This window comes from Larimichthys crocea, chromosome VII, assembly GCF_000972845.2.
Source record: "Larimichthys crocea isolate SSNF chromosome VII, L_crocea_2.0, whole genome shotgun sequence".
Lineage (NCBI taxonomy): Eukaryota > Metazoa > Chordata > Actinopteri > Sciaenidae > Larimichthys > Larimichthys crocea.
Genome location: NC_040017.1, coordinates 25,150,932 through 25,176,671, shown reverse-complemented (window position 1 = coordinate 25,176,671; position 25,740 = coordinate 25,150,932). Strand labels below are relative to the sequence as shown.

Below are 25,740 nucleotides of genomic sequence, written 5' to 3'. Positions count from 1 at the left end.
TTGGTTTCTGGGAAGCGGGGGTGTTCTAACTCGCATTGCTTTGCATGTTGACTCATGTTGTGTCTCTGGGAACGCCGTGCTTGGTGTGAAGTGAACAGCTGTGCCTTACAGTATCATTGCATACCTTTTTTTTTTTGTTTCCTCTCTTTCAGCATGTTATTCTCTACTGGGACGGGTTAGGCTAGGACAAAGCAGCCTTGTAGGATGTGATGTCATTACCTGCATTGTAAAGAAGTTGTCCGTCCAAAATAGGCGGGTTTAGCCGTGTGTGATAGTAGAGATCTCAAAGGAGTTGGAACAACTTATCAAACAGGAAAGTGAGGAAGTAATCTGCAGTCAGGAAATCGCCATTCACAAGTTTGTAGTGAGTCATTTAGCTCCAAAGAGACTGTACTGGTTTTGCATAAAGTACTGTATCCCTTCAGAATGGCAAAGCAAAGGCTCCAAAGTCATTTTCTGTTTCAGCTTTCTCATTGATTGCTTAGATTAACCAACCATGTTGCTATTGTCCCTATGGTCGTTCTGTTTATTCACATCATTTGTCCGTATAATTTCATACAGTGAGTGAGGTTGGATAACACGTGAGTACATAATGCGAGCAATATGAATCTATTGTTTGTTTTTTGTTTTGTTTTTTTATGCATATTGTTCAGCGGCAGGTTAAAGGAGGGAAGGTAAAGATCGGGTTTGAAGCTGAAGACACTCACTCTGCATGTTTACAGTAATTAGTTCACCTGATTATTGCATATTAGAACTTAAAGATCATAGATGAAAGTATTTTTTTTATATATATACAGTGGTCCCTCGTTTATCGCGGGGGATACGTTCTAAAAATAACCTGCAATAAACGAAATCCACGAAGTAAGTTTTACAATTATTATACATATTTTAAGGTCGTAAAACCCCTAACCGCACACTTTTATACAGCTTTTTACACGCATTTTGTACAGTACTCCCTTAATTAATCAGGACGCAGAACACAATGCGCGTTTATACTGTTACAGTACGCTGTAAAAAAAAAGCATGCAAAATTACACTAAAAAATCTACGAAACAGCGAGTGCGCGAAAAGTGAACCGTGATATAGCGAGGGACGACTGTATATTATTTTTTTGGCCTTTTATGCCTTTATTGATAGTACAGCTGAAGATATACAATAAGCAGGGGGCAGAGAGAGGGGAAGTGACACGCAGTAAATTAGCCGTGCGATGCGGGATTCGAACCGGGGCCAGCTGCAGCGAGGACTATAGCCTCCACACACGGGGCGGCCGCTTAACCCACTACGCTACCGTATTTTAAGATAAATTTGCGATTTTTAAGTTGCAAAAAACATCAATGTAGCTTTAAGAACACAGCGCTTTATGTTTCTTTTTTCCCCTCATTAATATCATGAGCCTCTCTACTGATTCGCTGACTTCTTTAGGCGACGTACGGCCACGTTAACCACCGGTAACACAGATCATAGCACATTTTTTAACTTTTCCTTCAGCTGGAAGAAGAACTCCATTCTTGAGTTATACTAAGTATTGTCATGCCAACACATATCCCGAATATTAAATGTCACAAGGCACTTGGGAGGTCTGCTCGCATTCTCTGCAGTAATAAGCTGTCGGTATGCTACTGCAGCTGCAACTGTTGTTCCATACTGTTAGATGGCAAAAGTCCTGAATTTCTGTTTAGGATATATTCCCAAAGGGTCCCATACAGGCCTTTTTAAAAGCATGATGCCAGTTCCCATAGTAACAGTGACAAGTTAAAAGCGGAGGAGCCAGCCTCTTCTTAAAGCACAGTTCAGAGCTCTGAGCTCCAACATGGCACAGTCAAACAGCAGAAGCTCACAGACAGTTGACTGTGAAATGTTAGTAAGATTTGGTGCTTTGGGTTGCAGAGAGGAATGCAGCAGTGTGTACAAACAGGGACAGAGCCGTCCTGCTCGCGTGTCTCATGCAACGTGCAACGTGGACACGTTTACAGCAGGATCATACAACGCGCTTTGCTGATGTTGTGAAATGCTAGCCTATTCCTGTCTTAATGCTGGCCTCGTCAGCGTAATCTCTCCCGCGCTACCTCGGAGCACCATTAAGCTTTGAGGAAATGCGTAAAAGATGTTCTGTTCAGAAGACGTCTCCGTGAATGAGCGTCAGAGTTTGTGCCAGTTATGATGACATGGATAAAAAGACGGTTGGAGGTGAGCTCGAGGGTGGGCACGACATTCCCCCCTCTAATTCTCTGATGTTCTCTGTGCAGCCTTGACATTGGCTGTGCATAATGACCCAGTGGTTGGAGGTAAAGAAGTATGCTGATGCTTCATTAACTTCAAAGAGCATCTTCGTGGCTCCCAACAGCCCTGAGACAAGCCAGGCTGAGACATGGCAGGTGAGAGCCCACTGCTGGCTGCCGTTCAAGGCTGCAGCATTGGGCCTCAGTAGTGCTAACTACAGTAAGTGTTCTGTGCAGAAAAGGAAGCCGAGAGCTGCAGTGCATTTGTCCAACAGCTCGCAGATCTACCAGAGCTAAACATGAATGATTATTTCTTTTCTTTTTTTTCTTTCCTCTTGTTAAAGGGCATTTTAATGGTTTTGGATTCAGAGGCACTCTGCGGAGCTCCGTGTTTCTACAGTCAATAACTCAGGCGTCAGGCCTTTTTTTATTTTTTGCCTGCAGTAAACTCACAGCTCATGACAAATGTGACACTCAACCAATCTCTCCAGCACTTCACACCAACATAGTACATGGGTCTGTCACTATCAAGACCTAGATTTATCCAAACGCACTACTGCTAGCTGCACTCTGCGTGCATTCGGCAGTGGTGCTTTTTGTTTTCATTTTTGAAGTTGATTTTTTAGATTGACACAGCAATATACACCTGCCAGTGGGACGCCCCTGCCTCCGGTGTCAGGAAGATAAAATGTCCGTGACAACTTGTTTGTATCACAGAAAAGCTATTTTCTCAAACTGGGAAACAACACTGATGGAGCACTTAAGGAAGACACATTTTAATCAAGCTCCTCAGTTTTCATGGGGCGGATTTGTGTTAGCTGCATAACTGTCACCTCGGCAGACAGCCGGGGCCACGGAGCACCTTGTTTCAATTAGTTTTGGGGATAGTGTTTGCTGTGGAGATGGCATCGACTAACGGTAAGTCACATGGGCTAAGATGGCTTTCTCCAAGGACATATGTTCTGCAGATATGGTGTCGCTTGTCAGAATCTAATGAACCACTCTCCGGTTTTAATCAATCCTCGCTCTCTGTAAAAAAAAAAAGAGTTGAAAAGAGGAGAAAGTCTGATGGAAAGAGACGAGAGGGAGGGAGAGGATCTATGGCAAGAGAGATGAGCTTCATGTGATGAGCTTCTATTTAGCAAATACCTCTCTCATTCACATTCAGTTCAGAAATCTCCTGAGGGAAAGTTGACAAGTCGTCAGATCTGATTAATCAGCTAATTACTAGCAGGCATCAGAGGCCGTGTTAAAAAATAGAGACAATTAAACAGCCTCATAATGAAAGTTATTTTTTTGACGATTCATCCTCTGCAGCCTCGCACCATCTAATAGGACTGACAGTCAAAACGGTGACTCGTGTGAAATATTGCAGCTGACGAAGCCACAGGAAAGAGGGCTGAAGAAGAAGAATGCGGTTAAAACCTCAAAGATCCTTCCCAACTTAAGGGAGCGAAATCAGCCTTTCATTAACATAATCAGCTTTTCCACCATCACACTCTTGTTTTTGTGCTCGAAACGAATCCACGCTGCCATCTTAAATTTCTTTCCCAGCGCATAATAAGACGTGATGAATGGCCGTTTTTGTCAGGATGGCCTTACAATTATGTCATTATCGCCCCCTGAGAAAGGAGGTGTGTGTGTTTTTGTTCTTGGCGGTTATGTGACATGTGGGAAAATTTCTTTTGGCGAAGCTGCACGTTCACCACAGAATCCATTTGTTTGCTCGCTTGAATAATCATCCAAACTTGATTAGATATTTTTTTAACCTTGACTCTCCCCTCACAGCGGTGTTAATCTTTGTGAGACGGAGGACTGAGTCAAAGACGATGCATGATTCCTGCCACATGAGCGGGATCAGCTGTGAAGGATGATATCAGATCAGCTCGGGGTCAGCCAGTATGTGAACTCTCTCTATGATTTCACTCGCAGGCCCGGTAAAGCTAACTTTTGCACTCACCTTCTCGTCTGAACCAGTGGCGGCGAGCTACATCAGAGAGCAGAGGTGCACTCAGCTTTGCCACAAGGCTTTATCATTCAGGTTAAACTGGATGGAGTGAGAGCGTTCTCTGCAATTTACCAAGAAAGCGTGAGGATGGATCCCTCTGTAAGCACGGGCAACCGCTGCCGACATCTGTTCACGCTCGCCTGAACAAGCAATAGTTCTCTCCCGTGTGAGAAAATGAAGTTGAAGAGAGAAGAGCTGGGGGGAAAAAAAATCTTAACCACATGGTAAAAATGAGATGAATAAAACATAGACAGTCCAATGGAAATATAAATAAATAAAGGTGTCCATGTGATGCGAGGACGATGCTTCAGTGGGTCTGATTTTTTTTTTTTGGGCGGGGGGTTTAGTTAAAGAGGTAAAGTGGATTCCAGAAATGGTCTCCCATGCAAACACAAAGTAGGAGCGGTGCAGAGGCAGAGGTTGAGGAGAGGGCAGGAAGTTGTTTACATGACTTTATGTAACAGCCTGTGTCAACTCCTGGTGTTCGCTGCGTGTCACTTTCTCTCCATCCAAATCCTGGAGTACAAAGATGAGTCAAGACAGCCGCGGTGGCGGTGAGAGGGGCTGACATCCGTTAGAAAAAAAATAAAATAAAAAAAGTACCTACGTGGTACTTTTTCACTATTTATTTACCAATCTCACTTTAATTTTCTTTGGCTTTGCATATCCAATGCAAGCAAATGAGGACATTGCCAAGAACATTAGCTATGTCTATATAATCATTCCAAGAGCTCAAAAGCTTGCAACCAGGTTGGCAGCGGCGGCTTGTTGGCTCTGACGGAGGGAGCTTTCTCAGCATAAATTAAAATCACTGAGCAGGGAATGTTACTCTGAGCGGACTTTAGATGTTATAATTGTACTTTAAATCTTATCGTAACTTGAACTGGATGCGTAATGCGGTTAAACGCATTTATTAGTCGTGTAGTGTCCTCCGCTTACTTGGATGGGTTTGAAGATCTCATGATTCAAAGAGAATGTCAGCACAGTCACACGTTTCTGGCCGCCTTAACAAATTAAACACCATCTCTCCCTGTGACTGGGAGCCCGCTGGTTTACACTTATGATTGATTCCTCGCTTGTCTTGCATTGACAAGAAACGCATCACATCGCCCTTTCATGGGACTTAAAGGGAGACTTTGTGACGAGACGCTCAAGGTGGGTCTCATGACAGAAGCGTTTGTCCACAGGGCCTGCCAAACCTCAGATCAATCCAGACACGTTTGTAGCGACTTTAAAGGGAATTTAATCTGCGCAAATGTTCTGAACTCCGACTTTCTCCTGTGTTTTCTCTCCAAAACTCTCCCCGTCCCTCCTCGTTGATCACCCGCGAGCACCAGCAAACTGTAAATAACAGTAGGTGTTGATGGTTCATTTTTCTCAGCTGCGAAACAGGCATGTTCCTCTCTCCATCACCGTGAGCTCTGATAGTTTAATCAACACGATCGTGTGCGATACGTGCAGGTCCGCGATGGGAACATCCTTAAATAAAACAACTATCGTGCTATATATATATATATTACTGACATCTAACAGCAGAGCCGCTCCACGCTGAACATTTGTCTCTTTCTTTCCTCTGACAGAGACAAGAAACATTATGATGTCAGCTTTACGGAGGCTCCCACAGCAACGTGAAATTTGTTTGCCTCCGCCTGTCATGGTGGAGTCTGTCTCAATCTGCGCACTATATAGCATATTGCTGTCGCCTCTCACATCGCAGGCTGCATTATTCATAGATCCAAAGGCCACATGTGTATATCTTGTATATCATTACACCCTCACTTCAAGCCGACACATGCTGTCAGGCACGTTGAAGAGCGTATTCAGGGTTCTTGGTCTCCTGCTCTTCCCTTGCCAGCTCCTCATCACCCTTGAACTTCTCGTTCAGGCGTCCCCAAACCTAGGATTCAAGTCCGCGGGCTGGTAAGAGTGACTTTCTAGCCCCCGCGTCCTCACTACAGGAGGGGATGCTCGCTGCTCAGATCCTGCCAAGAATATCCCTCATTATCCAAATGAGACATTAGCATGAGCCGCTCCCTCGCTCGCGCACCATAGGCCTCCCCATAAAGCCTCCGCTGTGTTGCACTGAGGGCAAAGACATTGTGGCTGTGTTCATCTTGCGTAAAAAACAGAGGAGGGGGATGCTGCTCGGCGTGTACACGGGTGGGCTGTTTTTTTTCTTTTTGGTGAAGAAGACATAGCCCGGCTGCAGGAGTGAAATGGAAATGTCACGTGAGGCATGTGAGAGCAGAGCAGCTGAGATCGTAGTGATTTATCTTAACATTTGTTTCTGCATGGCTTGCTGTTTCTGCTCTCCGGAGGATGTGCAGAGAGGAGAGGGATGTGGCAGACAGATGGAGCAGGGGGATTGGCTGAGCCCCTTCGGCCCCAGCTCTGCTCCTCCATCCTCCATCCTCCTCCTCCTCCTCACTGTCCACCAGTGTGGTGTTGGATCTGTCACGCCTCCCTGAGAGCCTGATGAAGTAGGTCAGACGCTGTCCCAGGGTCTGACCACTGGCTCCAGAGATGCTGCTGCTGCTGCTGCTGCTGCTGCTGTGTGGTGATTCACTCATTACACACACACAGCTTCGTAATAACAACAAGAAGAAGGAGAAAAAAAAACAGTTGAGGGTAGGATGGTGTGGTAAACAAACAGTGGGCTCTGACCTCTTCTGGCTTAATGCGCACTAACATGCAGATCTGTTCGCTGCATGTCTGCTGACCCAATAACTCATCCTCGCTGCACTTAGCGCTGCGGCCACATGCAGGCGAGCAGGGAATGCATCATAACGCATTTACCTTGATGAGCATAAATATTCATTGTTCATTAAAGATGAATAAAGATTATTACAACCTCCAGAGCATAAATATGGCCATGTTACGAGGCGTTTACGAGTATTTTCCAGTGATATTGATGTAGGATCTCTAGCTCTAATCTGTCATCCCATAGTTGATGTGAATTTATTGCTTATTTTAATTACAAACCCCCATAAATGTTATTCAGATGCCGTCAGTGGATCTTCAGTCGCCAGTGGAAGCCATGGCCTACGTGCAGTTTCTCCTCCTGTCTCGGTTTCTCTTGGCGGGAGCGTCCTGCATGCCGCTGCATGTTCACGACATGCCGCACATGATGTCACCTGGTGTTTTGATGCCACTATTTCACAGCGTTATCTCCTCTGGCACATCCTGTGTGCCTCTTATCTGCCGAGTTGAATTTGAATTACTTGTCTGGAGGTTTTTAATGGTGTGAGTGGTGTTTACCCACACAGGAGACGGGCTTGTGCCTCTGTAAAATAGCAAAAAGAAGAAAAAAAAAAGTGTGTTGACAGGAAGAAATGGAAGATGTTGGAAGGGGAGCGTGCGATAGGGTGAAAAAGAGCTTTGCCTCGGCGTTGACTCCCCGGGCAGCATGTTAAATTCCTGTCAGTGATGAGCTTTTATTCGTTGTGGCAGCATTACATTTCCATGACTTCACAACCACTGGCAAATTCAGACAGGGGAGTAATGAGGATTGTTGGAATCGCTGAATTAATGCGTCTTCCCCGATTGTCCCCCGTTCTCTCTCACTCATTACGCCATTCTTTATTTGCCATTGTCGCTCCCCCAACCTCTCGAAGGTGCTCGCTCCATCTTCTTTTCTTGTTCTCTCTCTCTCTTTTTTTGTCTTTCTTTTCCTTGTTGCCACTCTTCAAACTCTTGAGTAGCCCTCTATTTTCGTTTCATCCTCCGTTGTCAGCCGCTTGTTCCTCGTTTAGTCATATTAGAGCACCACTCCCTGCACCGCTCTTTGAAATCCTCTATCATTTTCCCAGCCTCTGTCATAACACCTTGTCCAAGTGATTGCGCTAAGACTCAGGAATGTTTGTAGCTGTCTCTCTCTCTCCTTTCTTCATGTGCAGACATGACTGGAACACACCCAGAAGCAGTACCTGCAGGACAGACTTATGATACAGTTTCTCTCTCTTTAAAGCCTCCTCTGCTTCAGACACCTCTCTCCTTCCATATCTTTGAACATTTGCTCCTGCTGGTTGTTTTTTTTTTATGCTGGAGCTTACACTGAAATACAAAACCCTGCTCCGAATGTGTGCTGTTTACCGAACACCACAAATCTGGCATGGACCCAATGTGTCATCTCCACAACAAGAGAGTCCAGAGTGTGCCACATTTGTGTATCATTTGTTTCGTCTAAAGACTCACTCCTGTTTTACACAAATGACTCAGAGCTGGAACACTCATCAAATTGTAAAGGAAACAGATTTTGTCACTACAATGTTTAGAGGTAGTAAATCATCCACTCGATCAAGTCTGATGTGTTGAATTTTTTTTGGGTGGATTTTTAAATAGCTGCAGTATTTCATGTTATTCTTCACCTGTGTGAGTCTATCATGCCTGTGTGTTGAATTATAGCCTTTCATAGCTCATCTCGGGCACCTATTAATCTCAATAGTACGTTTTTCTGGTCATTGCAACTCAAGGTTAGCTCACTATCTGCATATTTCAGAGTGGTGTTAATAGTCACTGCCTTTTGTTGCCTGCAGTATCAGGCCTGTTGTTGCTGCTTTGAGCTCTTTTTTTAAATTTATTTTTTTATCTATCTGTTGGCAGTTATTGCCAGTAGTGATAGCGTGCCGGTGAAACGCCTCCTCCTTCCTCCGCGCTGTCAAACACCCCTACGTGCTCCAACCATTTCAAATGTGTTTTATTATTAGTGTTTCTGTAATGTGATTAGTTTGCACCATAGCCACTCGGAAATTTCACATACTCGCGTTCGGAGAGCACACGGGCTAGACAAAGCCGACGTACCAAAGAGAAATCTTTTGCCATTTTTTTGTTATCTTCATGCGTGCACAAGGCCAGTGGGCTGAATGGGAGGTGGTGTTGTGTGATGTGACCTTGCAGAGGGATAAGTACAGAGCAGGAGTGTGCCGGATAACACGAAGGCAAGAACGGCCAGTCCTCTTTGCCAATACGCGCAATAAAGCACTGTTCCTGTACTGCACTGAAGTGATCGGATGTGCTTTCTCTGCTGTTTCAGAGCTTCTTTTTTGGCTTTTAGAGACATTTGAACACTTGAACACTCCTTCCTTCCATTCCCCTCTCGTAAAACATCTTAATGGCGCTTTAGAAACTCCGTTTTTTTTTCTTTCGCGTACGGCAACTTTCAAGGCTTTCTGAATGTTTACTACTTGCTTTCATGTCTTTAGTTTGAATAGACAATAACACATTCTTCAAATACGGGTGTTAAGAGGTGGTGTCACTCGATCCTTTATAGAAATGGAGGTGATGGAGAGTGCCTTTGAACGCTCGCTGCACCATCTTTTACTGGTACCCTTCTGTAGTTTTTATGCGTTGTGCCTTTCACCTCTCCGAGTGGTAAATATGGAGTCTTGGCACCTTTTAGAAAATGCAAGGCACAAAACGACCTCATTAAGATTAAATAAGGGGGCCGATAAGAGCAGAGACAGATCCTAGCAGAGGGAGGAAGTGAATAGTAGAGGAGAGGATTACCGGAGAACGTTTTTCCTATTCTCTCTCTGCTCCCTCAGTCCTCTGGATTTTTCAGCCCTCTTTGGACTTGGTGGGAGGATGTGTTCTTGAGCAGGGGTGACCTGGCTCTGCTCTCTCATTCATGTGTGTAATGAAGGCCTGTGTCTGAATAATCCCATTAGGTGGTCAGATTAAAACCTGAGCTGATATTTGAGTCTGTGCCCGGCACCGCTTTGGAAATTGGAGAGCTTTACTGTCAGCCCTGGGAGAGAAAGGGTGCAGAGGCGAGTGTGTTTGGGAGGTCTCTTCTTTTGGACTGACAGAGTGCCGCTGTAATTAAAGAAGAGAGGAAGGCTTCAGGAGATTCTTCACCTCACCCCGATATTACCCTTTTCTCTCAAAGCTCTGCAGAGATTCATCATCTGTGCTAAAAAGCGAGTGCGATGGCTTTGATTCAGCGGTTTAGGGCGATGATTTGAAAATCATTTTCTGCTTAAGTGACAAATTTGTGCTTCTTGTTTTGCACGACGGCAGACGTCGTCGGATTTGATGTTTTCTTTGCTGCGATTTGACTTTCTGCAAGGCGGCACATTAAATTTAATCTCTCAACGTAACATAACCCTTCATTTTGGTTCAATTACGATCAGTTACTTTGTGAACAAGTTTCAGATTTCAAGTATATATTAAATACAAGAGTTTACTGCTGAGAGCATCTAACCACATCATCTGCCACTTGTTTGCTCTACATTGTGTTATGATTGGTGCAGATATAAAGTGGAATCTTGTGACACTGTATGTGTTTACTTAAATAAATATTAATTGTTTTTCTTCATGAGTAGTACAGCACTTGCAGCTGTCAGATCCTGGTATTTACTCTAGAACCCTTGAACAGATTTATGATTATTAGATTATAATGTGTCATAATAGGTTGCTCATAAATCAGCACAATAGTAAGCAGTAACAGTATCAAAAGCAGTAAATCTTCTTTCTGTATCTCGCCCGACTTGTCTCGCCTTGTTCTGTACTGAACATAGAGTTTGTGGTCTGCTCTGTGTTAACAAGAAGTTCCCTCTTATCTTCTTCTTTTTTTCCCCCCCTCACACCATTTGTTTAGTAGAAGGTGTAACTCTTTGTTGTTCGTTCCCTCACCTTTCTGTTAAGGATTCGGCGTTTTGCCACCGACGTTAGACGCTCATCTGCTCGGCAGGTTTAGACAACAGCTACCCGTGCACCTCGGGGCTTTGATCACGCTTCAGATGAAAGTCTGTTCTGTGTGTGTGTGTGCGCTCGAAGGAGCTTTTTTTTTCTTTTTGTTTCTAAGTGGAGATGTGTATTTAAGGGACATGCTTTTCAACGCTTACTTTTACTGTAAGCAACGACTGTGTTTGTCACGAGTATTGTTTATCTTCCTGTGGGTCGACTGCGTGCTCTCCAGAATGTTGAAGTGAATGTGGCGGCTGGGTTTTCACTCCAGATATAGTCATGGCATGTTTGAATCCAAATCAACATATCTGTTTGTATTTGGGCAGACTCTGGCGTCTTAGTTATTGTTTTCCTCTAGCAGACCATTAGTCACTGTCACTCTGTTCTAGATTAGAGCACATCTTTGACTCATTCGATGATTTTCTCTCTTTTCTTCGCTGTCTTTACCGAATAATCTTTCTTCCTCTGGTTGCATATGATGTTTTTTTGCTGCCTGAATAGAAGAGCTTCGTGTTTTATCAGCTCTCTTGATGCATCGTGGCTGTGTTTGCTTGGCTGCTGATAATCATCTTTGGCTTTGCTGTTTCATTTCATTACAACTACATGATGATGAACGTGGTTATATGTCATGCTGGACTCTTCTACGCTGTTTCATTTCCTCTGTTTACTTTGACTTGTGTGAAACTCAAATGTATTAACTGAAACGTGGAACAATTCTTCCACAGTTTGTTTATGGAGTTCTGATGCATGCTGGCAAAGATTCGCTCACTTTAATCTCTGCTGTGCTGTTTGTCTCATGTCTGAAACTGCATGCGACTTTCAGCGACGCTGTCCGGCTCCTTTTGGGTTGGGTTGGGTGGGGGTTTGTCGTGGGGTCAGGGGTCCTTCCTTTCCCTTTTGCTTTTCCGTCCTTGTCTCCCTTACTTCATCTTTCCTAAAAAAAAAAAAATGCACCTGCACAAACGCACCTCCTCCCACCTGAGCACTGACACACTCCCTTCCATCTGTCTTTTCCTACCCAGAATTCCCTAACAACCCATCAGATGATGGCCAAGGGATCCCGCAGGAGCAGCACAATACAGGTGCCGCCATCGGGGGCGCTGTGGGGGGAGTCGCCCTGTTGGGCGTGGCGGCCATACTGCTCTTCGTATTCCTGCGCCGCCGCCAGCGCACCTTCAAAGGAGACTACAGCACCAAGAAACATGTGTTTGGAAACGGGTACAGTAAGGCCGGCGGCATGCCCGCCCACCCTCCCATCCCCAAGAACCTGCAGTACCCGGACGACTCGGACGACGAGAAGAAATCCACCCAGATCGGAGGCCCCGGAGGGTTCGAGGCGAGCGAGCGCGATTTCGATGGCGAGCAAGAGGACCTGAAGAGGCCCTATTTCACTGTGGACGAAGGAGAGAGCCGAGATTATGACGAGCGGACTCTGGCTTTCCAGTATGACCCTGAACCTGAGATAGCCGATGATATGATCTCTCAAACCGACGGCTCTGTCATTTCTAAGAAAGAGTGGTATGTGTAGGGGCATGCAACAACCAAACCAAACAACCCTTTGTCCCCCACCTGCATTCCACTGCACCCTCCACCTCCATCACGACCCCGCCCTCCCATTCATGCCCCACCAAACTGCACCTTTCACAGTCCCATTCCTCTTTCGGTGAACCTTGTACCCATTCCCTTCCCCCTGTCTGCCCCCACATCAGACCCCATCCAACTAATGTCATTTAGAAAAAAATCAAGCGTCTATTTAAAGTGCTAGCAACGTCAACATGACAGCATTGGTATCAGTTCCATCAGGTGAATGGGCAAAGAGTATAAACTAAGTTATGTAAACGGACTCGTTGTCACTGACCTACGAGGCCAGGAGGGTGATTGGTTGATTAATACTGGTGTAATATTCTTTTTGTGTATTTTTTTCATGTTCTAAATGTATTAAATGTATAAAAAGAGACTGCAGGTTGAGGTTTTGCTGAGCACATTTGTGAAAGTCCTACACTGGATGTGCAATTTGGTTTTGGTTTTTTTCCATTCCATGCCGTTTTGTTATTTTTAATATGTCTTTTTGTATGATTTTTTTTTTAAGTGAGCGGAGAATTGAGAGTAACGTGTCCGACATAAATACAGGTGGAGTTCTAAGTGTTTGTAATTTTGTGGTCAAATGTTTCAGAGAAAGAAAAGAAAAGAGAAAAAAAAAAAACAGCGTACAGAACCTGTATCATTTCTCACTGGGGTTAACATTTATAAAATCATTCATTTTTGTATATTTACAGCATTACAAGCGGATATGTTAATGTTGTTTTCCAAAGACATGCTTAGTATTCCTTGACCCTCCTTGTGTTTTATATGCTTGATTAGTTTCTTTACTGAGAGGGAGTCTACTGAGCCATGTGGACATGGCGCTAACAGAAAAAAAAAAAAAAAAGAAATAAAAGGGTGTTTTCATTTTTTTTTTATTTTCCTAAATTTTAAAATGAGTTCCCACATCAGTGAATCAGAACAGCAGGGGAGAGAGAAGGGCTGCAATCGTATCAAACACTTTGTTTTTTTTTCTCATGGTGCATCACAATCACGTCCAGAAGAGGTCCGGTGAGTCTCTGTGTCCACAGAAACCTGCGATAATGCTCTGAAATGTCATGATGTCGATCTGTGTACACAAGCTCTCTACTTTACCACTATAATTAAATGTTGAGTTGTCATAATTATGTTCTCTTCTAAACCCGCCTTTCATCGCTTGGATGTTTGGGGGGGGGGGATTTCCGTAATGATGACTTTGTGTTTCCTTATCATTGTGTGACTATGTACTGAAGAATTGGCTTAAGCCTCCTCGCTGACACCAATTGCATTTGCCATGAGGACACAAAGGACACTGAAAGGAGGGGAATGTCAACACGATGCTTTTATTCACGTCTACGGAGAACACATTTTAAGATGTAAAGGGAATAATGATGGTGGCCATGCTCGAGTATAATAAGTCACCTGCTGCTTTCATGATGTTTTTTTTTTTTTTTTTTTTTTTTCTTTTTTTTTTTTTTTTTTTTTTTGTTCCATCTGTTTGTTTTTCTTTCTGAAATGAATTTCAGTGGCTGTTTGGGGGGATTTTAAAGGAATGAATGGCTGTCCTTCCCCTGATGTTGGCATCTGAACCTGCCAGTCAGGACACGATGACCCTGTCTGAAGGCATTATATATATTTATATATATATCTGGCTTTTTCAATCACTGTTAACAAGTGCCAGTGGATGCTACTGTAGCATAGCAAATTACCTGTCTCTCTCTCCTCAGCAGTGAGGTCCATTACACAATCAGCGAAAGGCATTTGCTTCGAACTTAAAAAGTTCAGCGTGACATGTGGAGTAAAACGGAAGCAAAGGAGTAAAACCATGGATATAAACACCATATCTGACTGGCTCTGAACAATATAAATACTATATTAAGCCTTATTTTATGCATGTTTTTTGTGTTGGAGTGGATGTGCGTATGTTGCTATTTTTTCTGTATCAGTTCCAGTGTGTTTGTCCTCATTTGCAGCTCAAAAGGCAACACTTGGTCTGTGTTGTCAGTATTGACAGAGGTATGAGTTCATGGGCACACAGTACCCAGCAACAATATTGCAGTTAACACACAAAAAAGTATATAAATATATATATAGATCTATATATATATATAAATAAAGAAGAAAAAAGATCTCTCTCTGCCGACTGGAGATGAAGATGTTTTACAGTTCATGCTTGTCTACTGTATGTTTTTAGATGAGCATGTTAATCATGAGCCTCGATTTCTGTTGTATCTTCAACACAAATTAACATTACAAAGTGGGAAACGTCACGTTCTGATTAAGATTCTGTTGATTTTGATTTAGATTAGTTTCATTTTCTGTTCCTCTACAGCCTTATTTCTCTCTCTGTTCAGTGTATCCACCACAGTTTGAGAACGATACATGACGTCTGCAACAGAAAGCTTCGGAGGGGAAAAAAAATCATCGACTGTTGCGGGGTTGCTACTTTCAAAGTGCAAAAGCAAATGACAATTTTTATAGCCTTTCAGTTTATTGTTCGCCTGCCTATGAGCAGCTCTGCTGCAGCTTTCTCAGCTCCACGCGGTTTGCATCGCGGCATTGTGGACGCGAACACGTGGACGGCATGTTTTATTCTTTTATTCTCGGTTTCAGTGCCTATTAAAAACCAGGAGACATGAGGTAGTCTGAACAGTTGCTGCTCCATCATTTAAGTTATTCATGCCATAGAATAAATATTATTAAAATATGACACGGACTGCAGAGCTCTTCAAATCCAACAAATGATGGTTCGTTACTTGTGGATTTTAGTTAGCGTAGCGGGGATGTTTACTCCATCCAAGCTCCAGCACAATGCCAACAACATGTCTGTACTTGATCTCTTAAAAACCTTAATTTTAAAGTTTAATGACGGCTAAATGGTGACACAGCACTTTTTTTCCTTGTCAATACTGGATAATTTAAGTCCTAAAGAGATCTAACTTAGTCGCGCGTCGCTGACTTCTCTAAGCACAAACAATTGAAACACTAATCTAGTCAAAGGAGATTAAACTTGTCAATTTAAATGGGAAAAAAACAAAAAAGAACAACTTTGTCCCGAAGCAAAAGATCAACTCTGCCCCCTTTTTTAAAGCACAACTTTAAGGTTTCATTTCACGTTTTTTTTCTGCATCCATTATGAAACCACTGCCACACTTGCTTCTCAGACATATTGGAGAAAGAGAAAAAAATAAATAAATCTTTCAGATTTGAGTCGACATTCTGTATTTGGGTAGATGTGAACATTGTCTTCATGTTGTCGGGGTGTTATGAGTTTCTATTTTGTAATACTGACTGTAACTTCATTCCATCCTAATCTACTTTTTGTATTCAGTATGTTCAACATTCCACTGTAAATACTGTACATAGGTTTGAGATTATAGTCGGGATTTATTTAGGGACGACTGCGTAGGGACTCATGTAAAATATACATATTTTGACTGCAAACATAGAGACTCGATAGATGAAGTCGATGCATAGCTTATTTCCAAAGTCCCACCTAAAAATGCTCCTGCAGTACCGTTTTTAAAATGCCACTAGCGGCTTCACTGTCATACAAAAGGGGTGATGCATACAGTTTGTCGATTTAATGTTATTGAAAGAAAATCAAAAAGAGAGAAAATTGTCTGTATGCAGCCATGTGAATGTATATTTCTGAGGGTGTTACAAATATGAAAAAAATCTCTTGTTCAATTGTGATGACCCAGTGAAGTAACTTGTATTTGTTTTAAGCATTAAATGAGTTCAATAGTCAACATTGTTCTGTCCCAGTTCACTGATTGGATAGATGTGTGTTATCTGATTGAATATTGTTCGCGACTGCAACACGTTTCTTATCGCTGTGTATTGATTTTGGTAATTGCAGCTGTTTTGCCAATAGCTCTGATCAGTAATGTATCCCTGCCACCTCGTGCAGGTGCTTATCTGGATTTGTTTTTCAGCTTCATCACCTCCAGCGAGACTTAAACGGTTTGTTCTGCAAATAAATTCCCCTTCATTTTTAATAATTAGAGACCTTGTTAGGACAGTATCTGAATCCAGATGTTGCTCTCTCTCAAATCTTCAAAGCACAGAGAGTGTGTTCAGGCATGCAGCCATTAGGACTGAGCCACAGTTTTTTTTTTTTTTTTGCATCATAGCATCCAATATTTCTCAGCCAGCTCTTCATCGGCGTTCCAGTTTTCAGAATTAAAAAGCTACAGAGGCGGCCGCAGTGCTAATGCAGGATGATTCTCTTTGGATGCAGCCATGGTTCCCTGCGTTGTTTGCTCTAGTTTTCAAGCCTAAGCATGATAAAAATGGAGGCAATACAATCCAACACGATGAGGAAATGCCTCGTGATACAGACGGGCATTTTATCGTTTATAACATTTTCTGTTGCCAAAGCATCTAACACCTCTGTGGAAAGGTAAATTAAATAAGAGGACAGAGTCACGGCGGAGTATAGTGATAATCATTTTATGTGAGGCGAACACAAGATCGATAGAGGAAGACATGAAGTATGTAACGAGGGTCTACGGCGGTGAGAACTGTAGCTTCTCGTGGCGTTTTCCTTTTAATTGGAGAGTAAAAACTGTCAGGCAGATGTTGATATTGAGTTCAGTGCTTAATGAAGCTACAGTGATATGATGAGAGAGACCCAGTGTAGAGCCAGACAGATCTGTCTCAGACTGCGGGACTCAAGTGCAGACATCTGCACCGTGCACATTAAGAACAGCCCAGAGTTTGCAGCTGTTGCCATCCATTTGCTAAAAGAGCCCTTTGTAGCCCGAGGGGCTTTGATGGCACATAGGCTTTTAACATGCATGGCCATCTAGTTTTTTCTCCTCCTAGCAGAGTTGAATTCTCCAACATTTCCTCTATCAAAGTACTCTTAGGATGAAATATGGCTGGATCTTTTTTTTTTATTTGTTTTGTTTAAACTCTATTCCCCACGGGCTGTAAATTCAAAAGCCTCATGAGAGAAGAGATTTGAAGAAGAGACTACAATGACCTGGCCGTGCGTGCGTGCCACAGTGTTGTGTAGAACAGTGTGTTTCTTTTGGCCTAAGAGTCTCATGTTTTACGACGCTAATAAAGTCGGACGTTGCGGCCCCGTGAGTTTCTTCACACTCTTAGTGTGAATCATATTGACGCTCATATATCTGTTTCAGTCAGTTTGACTTTGGACTCTCACATTTGTTAGGTAGATTGTGCTGAAATAAACTCTTAGCTACTGTGAATTGTTGAGCTGTCGATAACTCAAGAATTAGAAGAATGAAAAAAATATATCGATAATGGCTCCGGGAAGGCAAACAAAGCAGCCAATACCAAGAGTCTTTAAACTACAGTGATTTAAAGGGTTAATGAACACAATCTATGCGCATGAGCAATTCATTGGTCTGGACACAGGGGGAGAGTTTTACTCATTGATCAGCGAGGTGGATTGTAGCTGTGAGGGCAGATTGTGCACAGATCCACAGTCTGATATAAAATATCTGATTTCTTCTGCTGTTTTAATTCTCCTGTGTAAGTTATGGAAAGTTCTCTCACATTGTCTTAAAATATCCAGAAATCAAACCTGTAAACTGTAAAATCACAGCCTGTAAACTAACTAAAAAAAAAGTGCTTTGCTTTGTCACCATGGTGCGTTTATACATAATTCTTACTAATAACTTTATTTTGGATAAAAAAGATTGTTAAATTGCTTCTAGATATGTGTTGTTTCATTTTTTTTTTCTCCTCTCTCTTGTTTTTTTACCTGTTTTCACTGTGTACAGTTTGAGGTCACATGGGATTGTCCATAATAAAAATGTGTTACTGTAAACGATGCTCTTACTCTCGTGTTCTCAAAGGTTTAACGGCCGGTGTATACTTCACCGAGGGGATGATACAGTCACTCGACCACAGCCTTCCACCTCGCCAAGTAGAAGCGATGCATTTTATCAGTTCAGGCTAATCAGCCTCACACAAAATGTTTGAAATGTTTATTACATTTTTTTTTTTTTCTTGACAAGTGATCCCTAAAGTTAATGTACTGTAGATATGTTAAAAGATTAAATATAGTTTTCGAGGGTGTCAGGTAAAAGATAATGTGCCCCGAGAGGTGTTGTTATATAAGAGTCCGCAGCCATGCAAGCAACTCTGTGAGGCTGTGTTCAGGACACAGCAGCCACTTTGAGCTCAGAGCTAAAATCTTTAGTGGGTAATGTGTAAAGCTCTTTTAGTGTGTAAGCATGCTGCAGCTAAGGCTCATTGGTTTTACAGGTATTTGCCCATAACCAGGAGAAAGGTTAACCCTTACATGACAACACTAAATCTAAACCGCACACACGCCTACAGACAAATGAGAAGTTTGTCGTTTTCTCGATGACAGCAGCTGCGTATCACACTCTGATCACAGTGTGTTTGTGCTCAGATCACCCTTCGCTGACGCTTGCAGTCAGACGGTGTGCTTTCTTCATGTTCTTTCACACCTTTCACATACCTGGAGGGTTGTTGTTATGGTTACCTACAGTTTAATTGACCCTGAGCCGTGACTTATATCACAAAGTCGTGAAAAAGTAAGCACACCTCAGGAAATGTGCGACGTTTATATCTATGGAGATGTTTAATCTTCACTTTAACAATGTGAAAAGCTGAACTTTTGTCATGCCTTTTGCAATTTGATCAAAACAAACTAATGCTAATTTACTATGCGGAAAAAATAAGTACAGCCCTTGATATATATCATTTATTTAAATGGGTGAAACGTAAACCATTAACACCAGATGAAGTGCATCATTGTTACACGCTAGAGTAAAATGTTGGATTATGTTTCAGTTAAATGTCTGGTTAGCTTTTAAAAACCCAAAAAGAAGAAAATAAAATCTCAAAAATACTGGAAAGTAAATCATTCCAATGTTTGAAAGATCACAGGGAGAAAAATTCAAACTACTTCCAGCTTGTCCAGGCCGGGCCGCAAGAGCAAATTTACCCCAAAGAGCCAAACATAAGATGCTTAAGGAAAAACCCCTCAGAGTGTTATCGTGGGATCTGCAGGTAGCTCTTTCCACTGTTAATGTGACAGCGCACAAGTCGAAAGGTACAGCATGTTTGACCTGTGTGGGAGGCGTGCCACGAGAAAATCATTGCCGTCTGCAAAGAGCTTCTCGGCAAAGAGTTTTTGCCAATGATTTCTGATACTGAGTTCTGCAACAATGTTCTCTGGACAGTTGAGTCAAATATAAAGTTGTTTGGCCATGAGACCTGAGCAGAAAAACCACACGATGGTGTGTCGTCATGGTTTTGGGGCTGCTTTACTTTCCACAGGTCAACTTATGATCGGCGAATGGACAATGTCTGTCATACCACAGAGTGTTTGAGGAAAACGCAAAGGCCGTTTGTTAAGAAGTTAACAGGAAGCTTATCGTTAAATACACAGATGAGGGTCTGAAAAAGAAGAAACGCAGATCTGAATCCTTTTGAAATGCTGTGGGGAGATTTCCGTGGACGCAATAAACCCTTCAAACATAGCACAGTTTGAAATGTTTTGAATGGAAGAATGGGCAAATATTTCCCCTAGACACTGTTTACATGAAGTCCTTTCTGCCAAAAAAAGGGCCAAAACCAAGGGTGTACTTACTTTTTCCCCACGCTGGAAATAGTATGTCTGTGAAAGTTTGGTTAAATAAATTAGGCAATTTAGTTCTCATTGTTTTTTGAGGGTTTTTATTGTATAACTACTTCTCCTTTTAACTGTAAAGTTTCAGTGAAGATCAAATATTAATATGTGCACATATGTCAAAATAGAAAAACACACGACTTTCACTGTGGTGTCCTGTTATATGATTTTAATGGATGCAGACAAGCAATCAGAGATTTTTCAGATGTGTGGTTTAATGGTGCTTTAGCTTAGCAGGAAACGTGAAGGATGTTCTCATGATCTTATATATATATATATATATATATATATATATATATATATATATATATATACACTAAAATCATATTGATACCATAAAAAAGGTACATAACTTTTAAGTTCGATGCCAACAAACACAACTGTGTAGAAACTTTTGTGAGTTTGGGCGTCGTGTTGAACAGATCTCTGACCAAACATTTAAGTTACAAGACAAGCATTTTTATCGTGAGGTTTTTCAGCCACTGCTGGAACACTATTGTGTATTTGTGGCCAAACTGTCACCGAGTCTTTCACATGAAGCGTTTCACCATTGAATCGCTTATGCAAAACATATTATCATCCTCTCAATTATACATTTTTACCGTCAGCCGTTACACACTGCTACTTTGTTTGCAGTCTTGACGGGACTCCAAGTCAAACTGTAGCTCCGTGATAATGATCAGAAAGGAAGCCTGCCTGCTTTAGCTAACTGTGTTTTCCACTTCACATGGAGAATTTTCACCGGCCATCTGATCAAAGATGTCCTGAAATCACTCGTGTCATCTCCGGCTCCCTTTGCTGCATTTTGACTCTGGGTTTGTTGTCCCTATCTCTTTAGATTTAGTCTCTCGGGCAGTGAGTGGCGTGACTGAAGTTGACACTCTTTACTTGGAGCCTTCTCCGAAACCCAAAGGCACATAGTTTAAAGGAATATTCCTGCCACGGCCAAAACCAGCAAAATGAACTAAGAAAAAAAGGCACAGCTCGGAGACGCTGAGATCACACTGTTCTTTTTTATCTCCCTTAAGCTGCTCTCAACAATGAGCTGTTTTGGTTCCCAATGCTTCAGCTGACTGACTGTTCACACTGAAACAAACACTTTGGTGCATGAATAGGTCACAAGTGTTGTTTCTGAAACACTGAGTGCTGACACCTGGCTGAGTGTTCTTGCTATGTTTAGAACTGATTAGGTTGCCTATCTGCCATCCATCTGGCCTTTTTAAGAGCCTGTGTATGTGCTTTACATAGAAATCTGCAATTCGTATTCACCTGACACACTGTCAGGCTGTAGACCGCTCATAATGAGACGATGCACATGAGACATCTCGCGTTTAAGCCTGACAGACTTTTGCAGGGTTTTCTTCATGTCCTCTGTTGACCTTGTGGAGCCGCCACATGCCTCAGACGCTCAGGAACTCTCTGTGGCTGCTTACAAATGTATTTTTACAGGAGAACATGATGCATATACAAGTGCACACTGTCTGAACTGACCTACCAGTGGAATTGTTCTGCAGCAAGGACGTCATCCTCCCGCTCTCTCTCTCTCTCGCTGCTGGGACTTAACCCAGGTCCTGGATGTGTTTCACCTCTGTGGTCTCCACTGTGATGTAATATCCTTTGGAACTTAAAATGACGGTGTAATCAGCTTTTAAAACACTCCAGGCACAAAAAAACATAATCAGCAGCTGTTAGTCATTTTGTGACAAATTAACCTTAAAGTGAGATTCAGCAATCCGACCAAGTCTCCCAAGTGGGAGCATCACTATGAGCCTTTTTGTAGAACAGGGGCCACATTAAAATTCCATTAATTTAAAAAAAAAAAAAACATTCACTCATTTGTTTGTCCGTTTATCTAATATTCTGTAATCGCATTTTCAAGCCTTCGTTATCAGAGCTGACTGAGCTTTTGTTTCCTTGTCCTTGTAAAAGCATGTTGACACGCTAAAAGCAGACTAACAGTAGGTCAAGTACAGTCACAAAGTCAGCCTGCTGACTCAGTGATGTCAGTAACTCTGAAGCATCAGCTAATGCAAAACATCAGTTAGCAGCAAACTTTGTGAAATTGAACTTTTTTTCACATGATTTCATGCGGCATGTTTTATTTCTATACGTAAGAATCATAACACATTCGCATTCTTTGTGATCTTCCATGTTTGTTTCCACAATTCTAATCAAATGTGGGAAATCATCTAATCATACAGTATAAAAATATTTCATGTGGACATTTACATTCATGTGTTCATAAGCCCAACACGTTAAAATGTCCAGTTCACGTGAATATATTACTCTCACACATTACATTTTCATCTCTATTTCTGTAGACGGTAACCAGAGCCAGGTACAAACAAATGACTGATTTCAAACCCATGCAAAGCTTTTGTTACCAAACATTCACTTCTTTGTATGAAATCAAAAAAGTCTGAGTCATTTTTTTTCCTGCTGAGGTTTCCAATACAAAATTGCTTCCAATAAAAATACAGGCCGACTTTTTCATCACAAATCATTTAGAGCATAATAAATAATACAAATAAATAAAAGCCAAACACTATCCACACCAACACATACCAGTCTTTACTTTGTGTAACTGCAGAACAAAAGCGTCGCTTCTAAAGAGTCGACATCAGCCTCCAAAATTGCTTTTCTCTTCAGTGAATCTGTCAGAACTGAACACGTTCTAATTTATTTGATATTTGATCCAGAAATAACTGAAATCCATCATAAAGCACACATCTAAAACTCACCAGGCTCCGTTGATCATCTACAAACTGAAATAAGTTTGTTTATGGAAAAGCAACAACAACAAAATGATTTGTTCCCAGATGAAGCTTTTATGTCGTATATCGACTCACCCTGGCAGCCTGTGATTATACCATTTTAATTCTTTATAGCAGATAAATGAGTCAGGGTGATGATGATACAGTGGTGTAGTCGCACGTTTTCTAATTTGTTTTCCATTGTGCGGCATATTTTCTGACATTGTCTGCTCGGCTTTGGCTTCGTTTGATGAAACATGTTTCGCATATAACCTGATCGATTGGCCATGTAGTCTGTGATAGACAGAACAAGTCAATTCTATTTCCAGAAAAGGCGAAATTATAATGAATTGCCAATTATTTGGATTAACCCAGGATCAATCTGCTGAAATTATTATTGCTTATTATTTTGTAAATGAGACGGCTCATAAACAAACTGTTCGGATCCCATGAATAAATTTGTTGGCACACTTGAGGGATGCCTGCGGTAGCTGCTATAGACACACACACACACACACACACACACACACACACACACACACCCCAGCCCTGCTTTCACGCCCTCCCATTTTCAGAGCTAGTCATGGTATGAGCAGCTCTGCTTTCCAGCTGCGCATTAGCGTTCTCCAATTAAACCCAGCCATCCCAGAGCAGAACGAAAGGCCTAAACCCTCTGGTGAGAAAAGTGCTGACAACCCTCATCTACAAAGTCCTGCTGGGAATACTCTGTCCCTGTGACCATTTACCCAGCGTCAAAGAAGTTGTGTGTGTGTGTGTGTGTGGGTTTAAGAGGGGCATTGAGGGAGTTACTGTGCATCGTCTCTTTGTTGGCCGATGCTTTTCCTGCACTCAGCCTGGGTGACCTTAGACACATAATAACTCTTGAATATTGGCATGACCTCACATTTTTTCCGACTCTAGTTAGAAAATGTGTGAAGGATGTCTCTCTCTATATATATGTATATCTATATATTTGTGATAAAAGGCTGCTGTGAACTGTTTGTCGAAAAAACCAAGGTGCAATGACCAGCTCGTTGACATTTCCTTGACTTTAGTGCATTATACCGAGCTCCTGTCTTTCAAAAAATAAAACGTCTGTGAATATTAATCCCCGTAGGAGCAGGATGATAAAACTGATTGGGACTGACAGGCTCCCAGAAATCCTCAAATTACACAGAAACGGGGCGTGGCCGCGGGGAGAATTCAAGGACATGATTTAACCCTCTAAATTTAGCATGTATAAAGTTAATGCACATATAGGCACAATATACATCATGTGCACAGCTGACATGATCATTTCTGGTGCAGAACTTTGATGTCCAGATGTTAATGAACATAAATAGGAATACAGGGGAACTGGGGTCCATGAGTGCAGCTGCAGAGGGGTGGTCTTCCGGGGTTAAAGGAGCGAAGCATCAATGAGCGGTGGTCCCTGGCTCATGACCCTGCAGCTGAACCCATGGCTCTCTGAAAAACAGAAATGTGCACCAGGTACTAATTCACACCTGTCCACAACAGAAAGACCAATTAGATCTGTGTGCGCAGTCTGCATTGACGTGAATACTATCCTCAGGCTAAACCTACATCCCAGCCAACGTCCTCGGTGATGAGCACGCATGAATCCGCTGCTCTCACCAGGAGAGGAAATGCATCACAGGATGAGTCGAATCTCACTCAGCATCATTATGCCAGCTGAAATTAAAATTGCCCTGGCCTCCGCACATTACACATGCCGTAAAATGAACCTTCACCTGTTAAGAATCACTGAACCCGCTGACTGCACGGGGAGAGCTTTCCCGTCCACGGAATGATTCATCAACCCGGTTACCACCGAGTTCCAGCATCTGACAAATAGGACAAATGGGGTAAATTAAGAATCTAGTGTCTCCCACCCCCACACTCCGTCTTCTCTGACTATTGACTCTCAGAGCTTTATCAGTGTACATTAGTGTCAGTGCCAGTCTACATTTAGACTAACTGTGCCAGAGGAGGCAGCCCATCAGCACATACAGGCATGTCTGTCGTCATGCAGAGCCAATGACCCTTTGTCAGAAACAATCCTCATCAGCAGAGCCAGCAGGCCGAGGCCGCACTGTCCACTGCTTTCAGTAGTGAGACTGTCCTCATCTCAGAACAAATAATGCTCGACTCATATAAATTCAAACTGCACCAGGCAGGATTTTTATGTCTGACACACCAGTTCATGGGAAGTGTCGTCTATGCAGCTGTAAAAATTAACCAACAACAGGGAGACATGAATCAGAGTCTAAACTAAACAATATAAATGATCTTCTTAATGACTGAGATCAAAAAAATGCACTCAATGCTAGATCAGCCTGTCGTGCACTTTCCTTTTTTTTTCCTGGTGCAGCCCCACATCGCCATGGGCTCGTGTTTTCGTGCTTTTAATCTTTGCAGAACTCACATATTTACTTACTGGCTGACAGTGTTTCACACTGCAGGCTAACCCCTCCCCAAAATATGTGGAATGTGCCAATTAAAATTAAAATTCAAATGTGATTAGTCGTTGAAAATGAATCCCCCCACAGTTAGAAATGAGACAGGCAGGCAGAGACGTGGAGGAAAAAAGATGTGGGATCTGATTATACGCTAGAAGCGACACACACACACACACACACACACACACATACACACACACACACACACAGGTAGCTGCAGCGGCTGACTTAACCACTCAATTATCTTTGGGCACCAGAGGTCATCAGAGAATATTTAATTGAGTCCAAAGTTCTACATCTTACACCGCCTCACATCTCAGGACATGTATAGCCGTGGACTATGAGGCTTTGACCCCCCCCCCTCCCTAAACTCTGGTCTTTTGCTAACAAAAATAAATCTCCTGATTAGCTACAG

General features: G+C 42.4%; 1 protein-coding gene across 6 annotated transcripts in view; it reads left to right on the top strand.

Annotated features, from left to right (window-relative positions):
• The window catches only part of nectin1b (nectin cell adhesion molecule 1b), a 138,756-nt gene that overhangs the window by 56,254 nt on the left and 56,762 nt on the right, over window positions 1–25,740 (top strand). The window contains exon 6 of one of the 6 annotated variants that reach the window (XM_010739709.3): window positions 11,937–13,326. The exons of the other annotated variants lie outside the window; for them this stretch is intronic. Within the exon in view, the coding sequence (XP_010738011.1) occupies window positions 11,937–12,442 (506 nt within the window). The 3' untranslated portion in view covers window positions 12,443–13,326. Of the gene's footprint in view, window positions 1–11,936; window positions 13,327–25,740 lie in introns of those variants that run through there. 6 annotated transcript variants of the gene reach the window in all.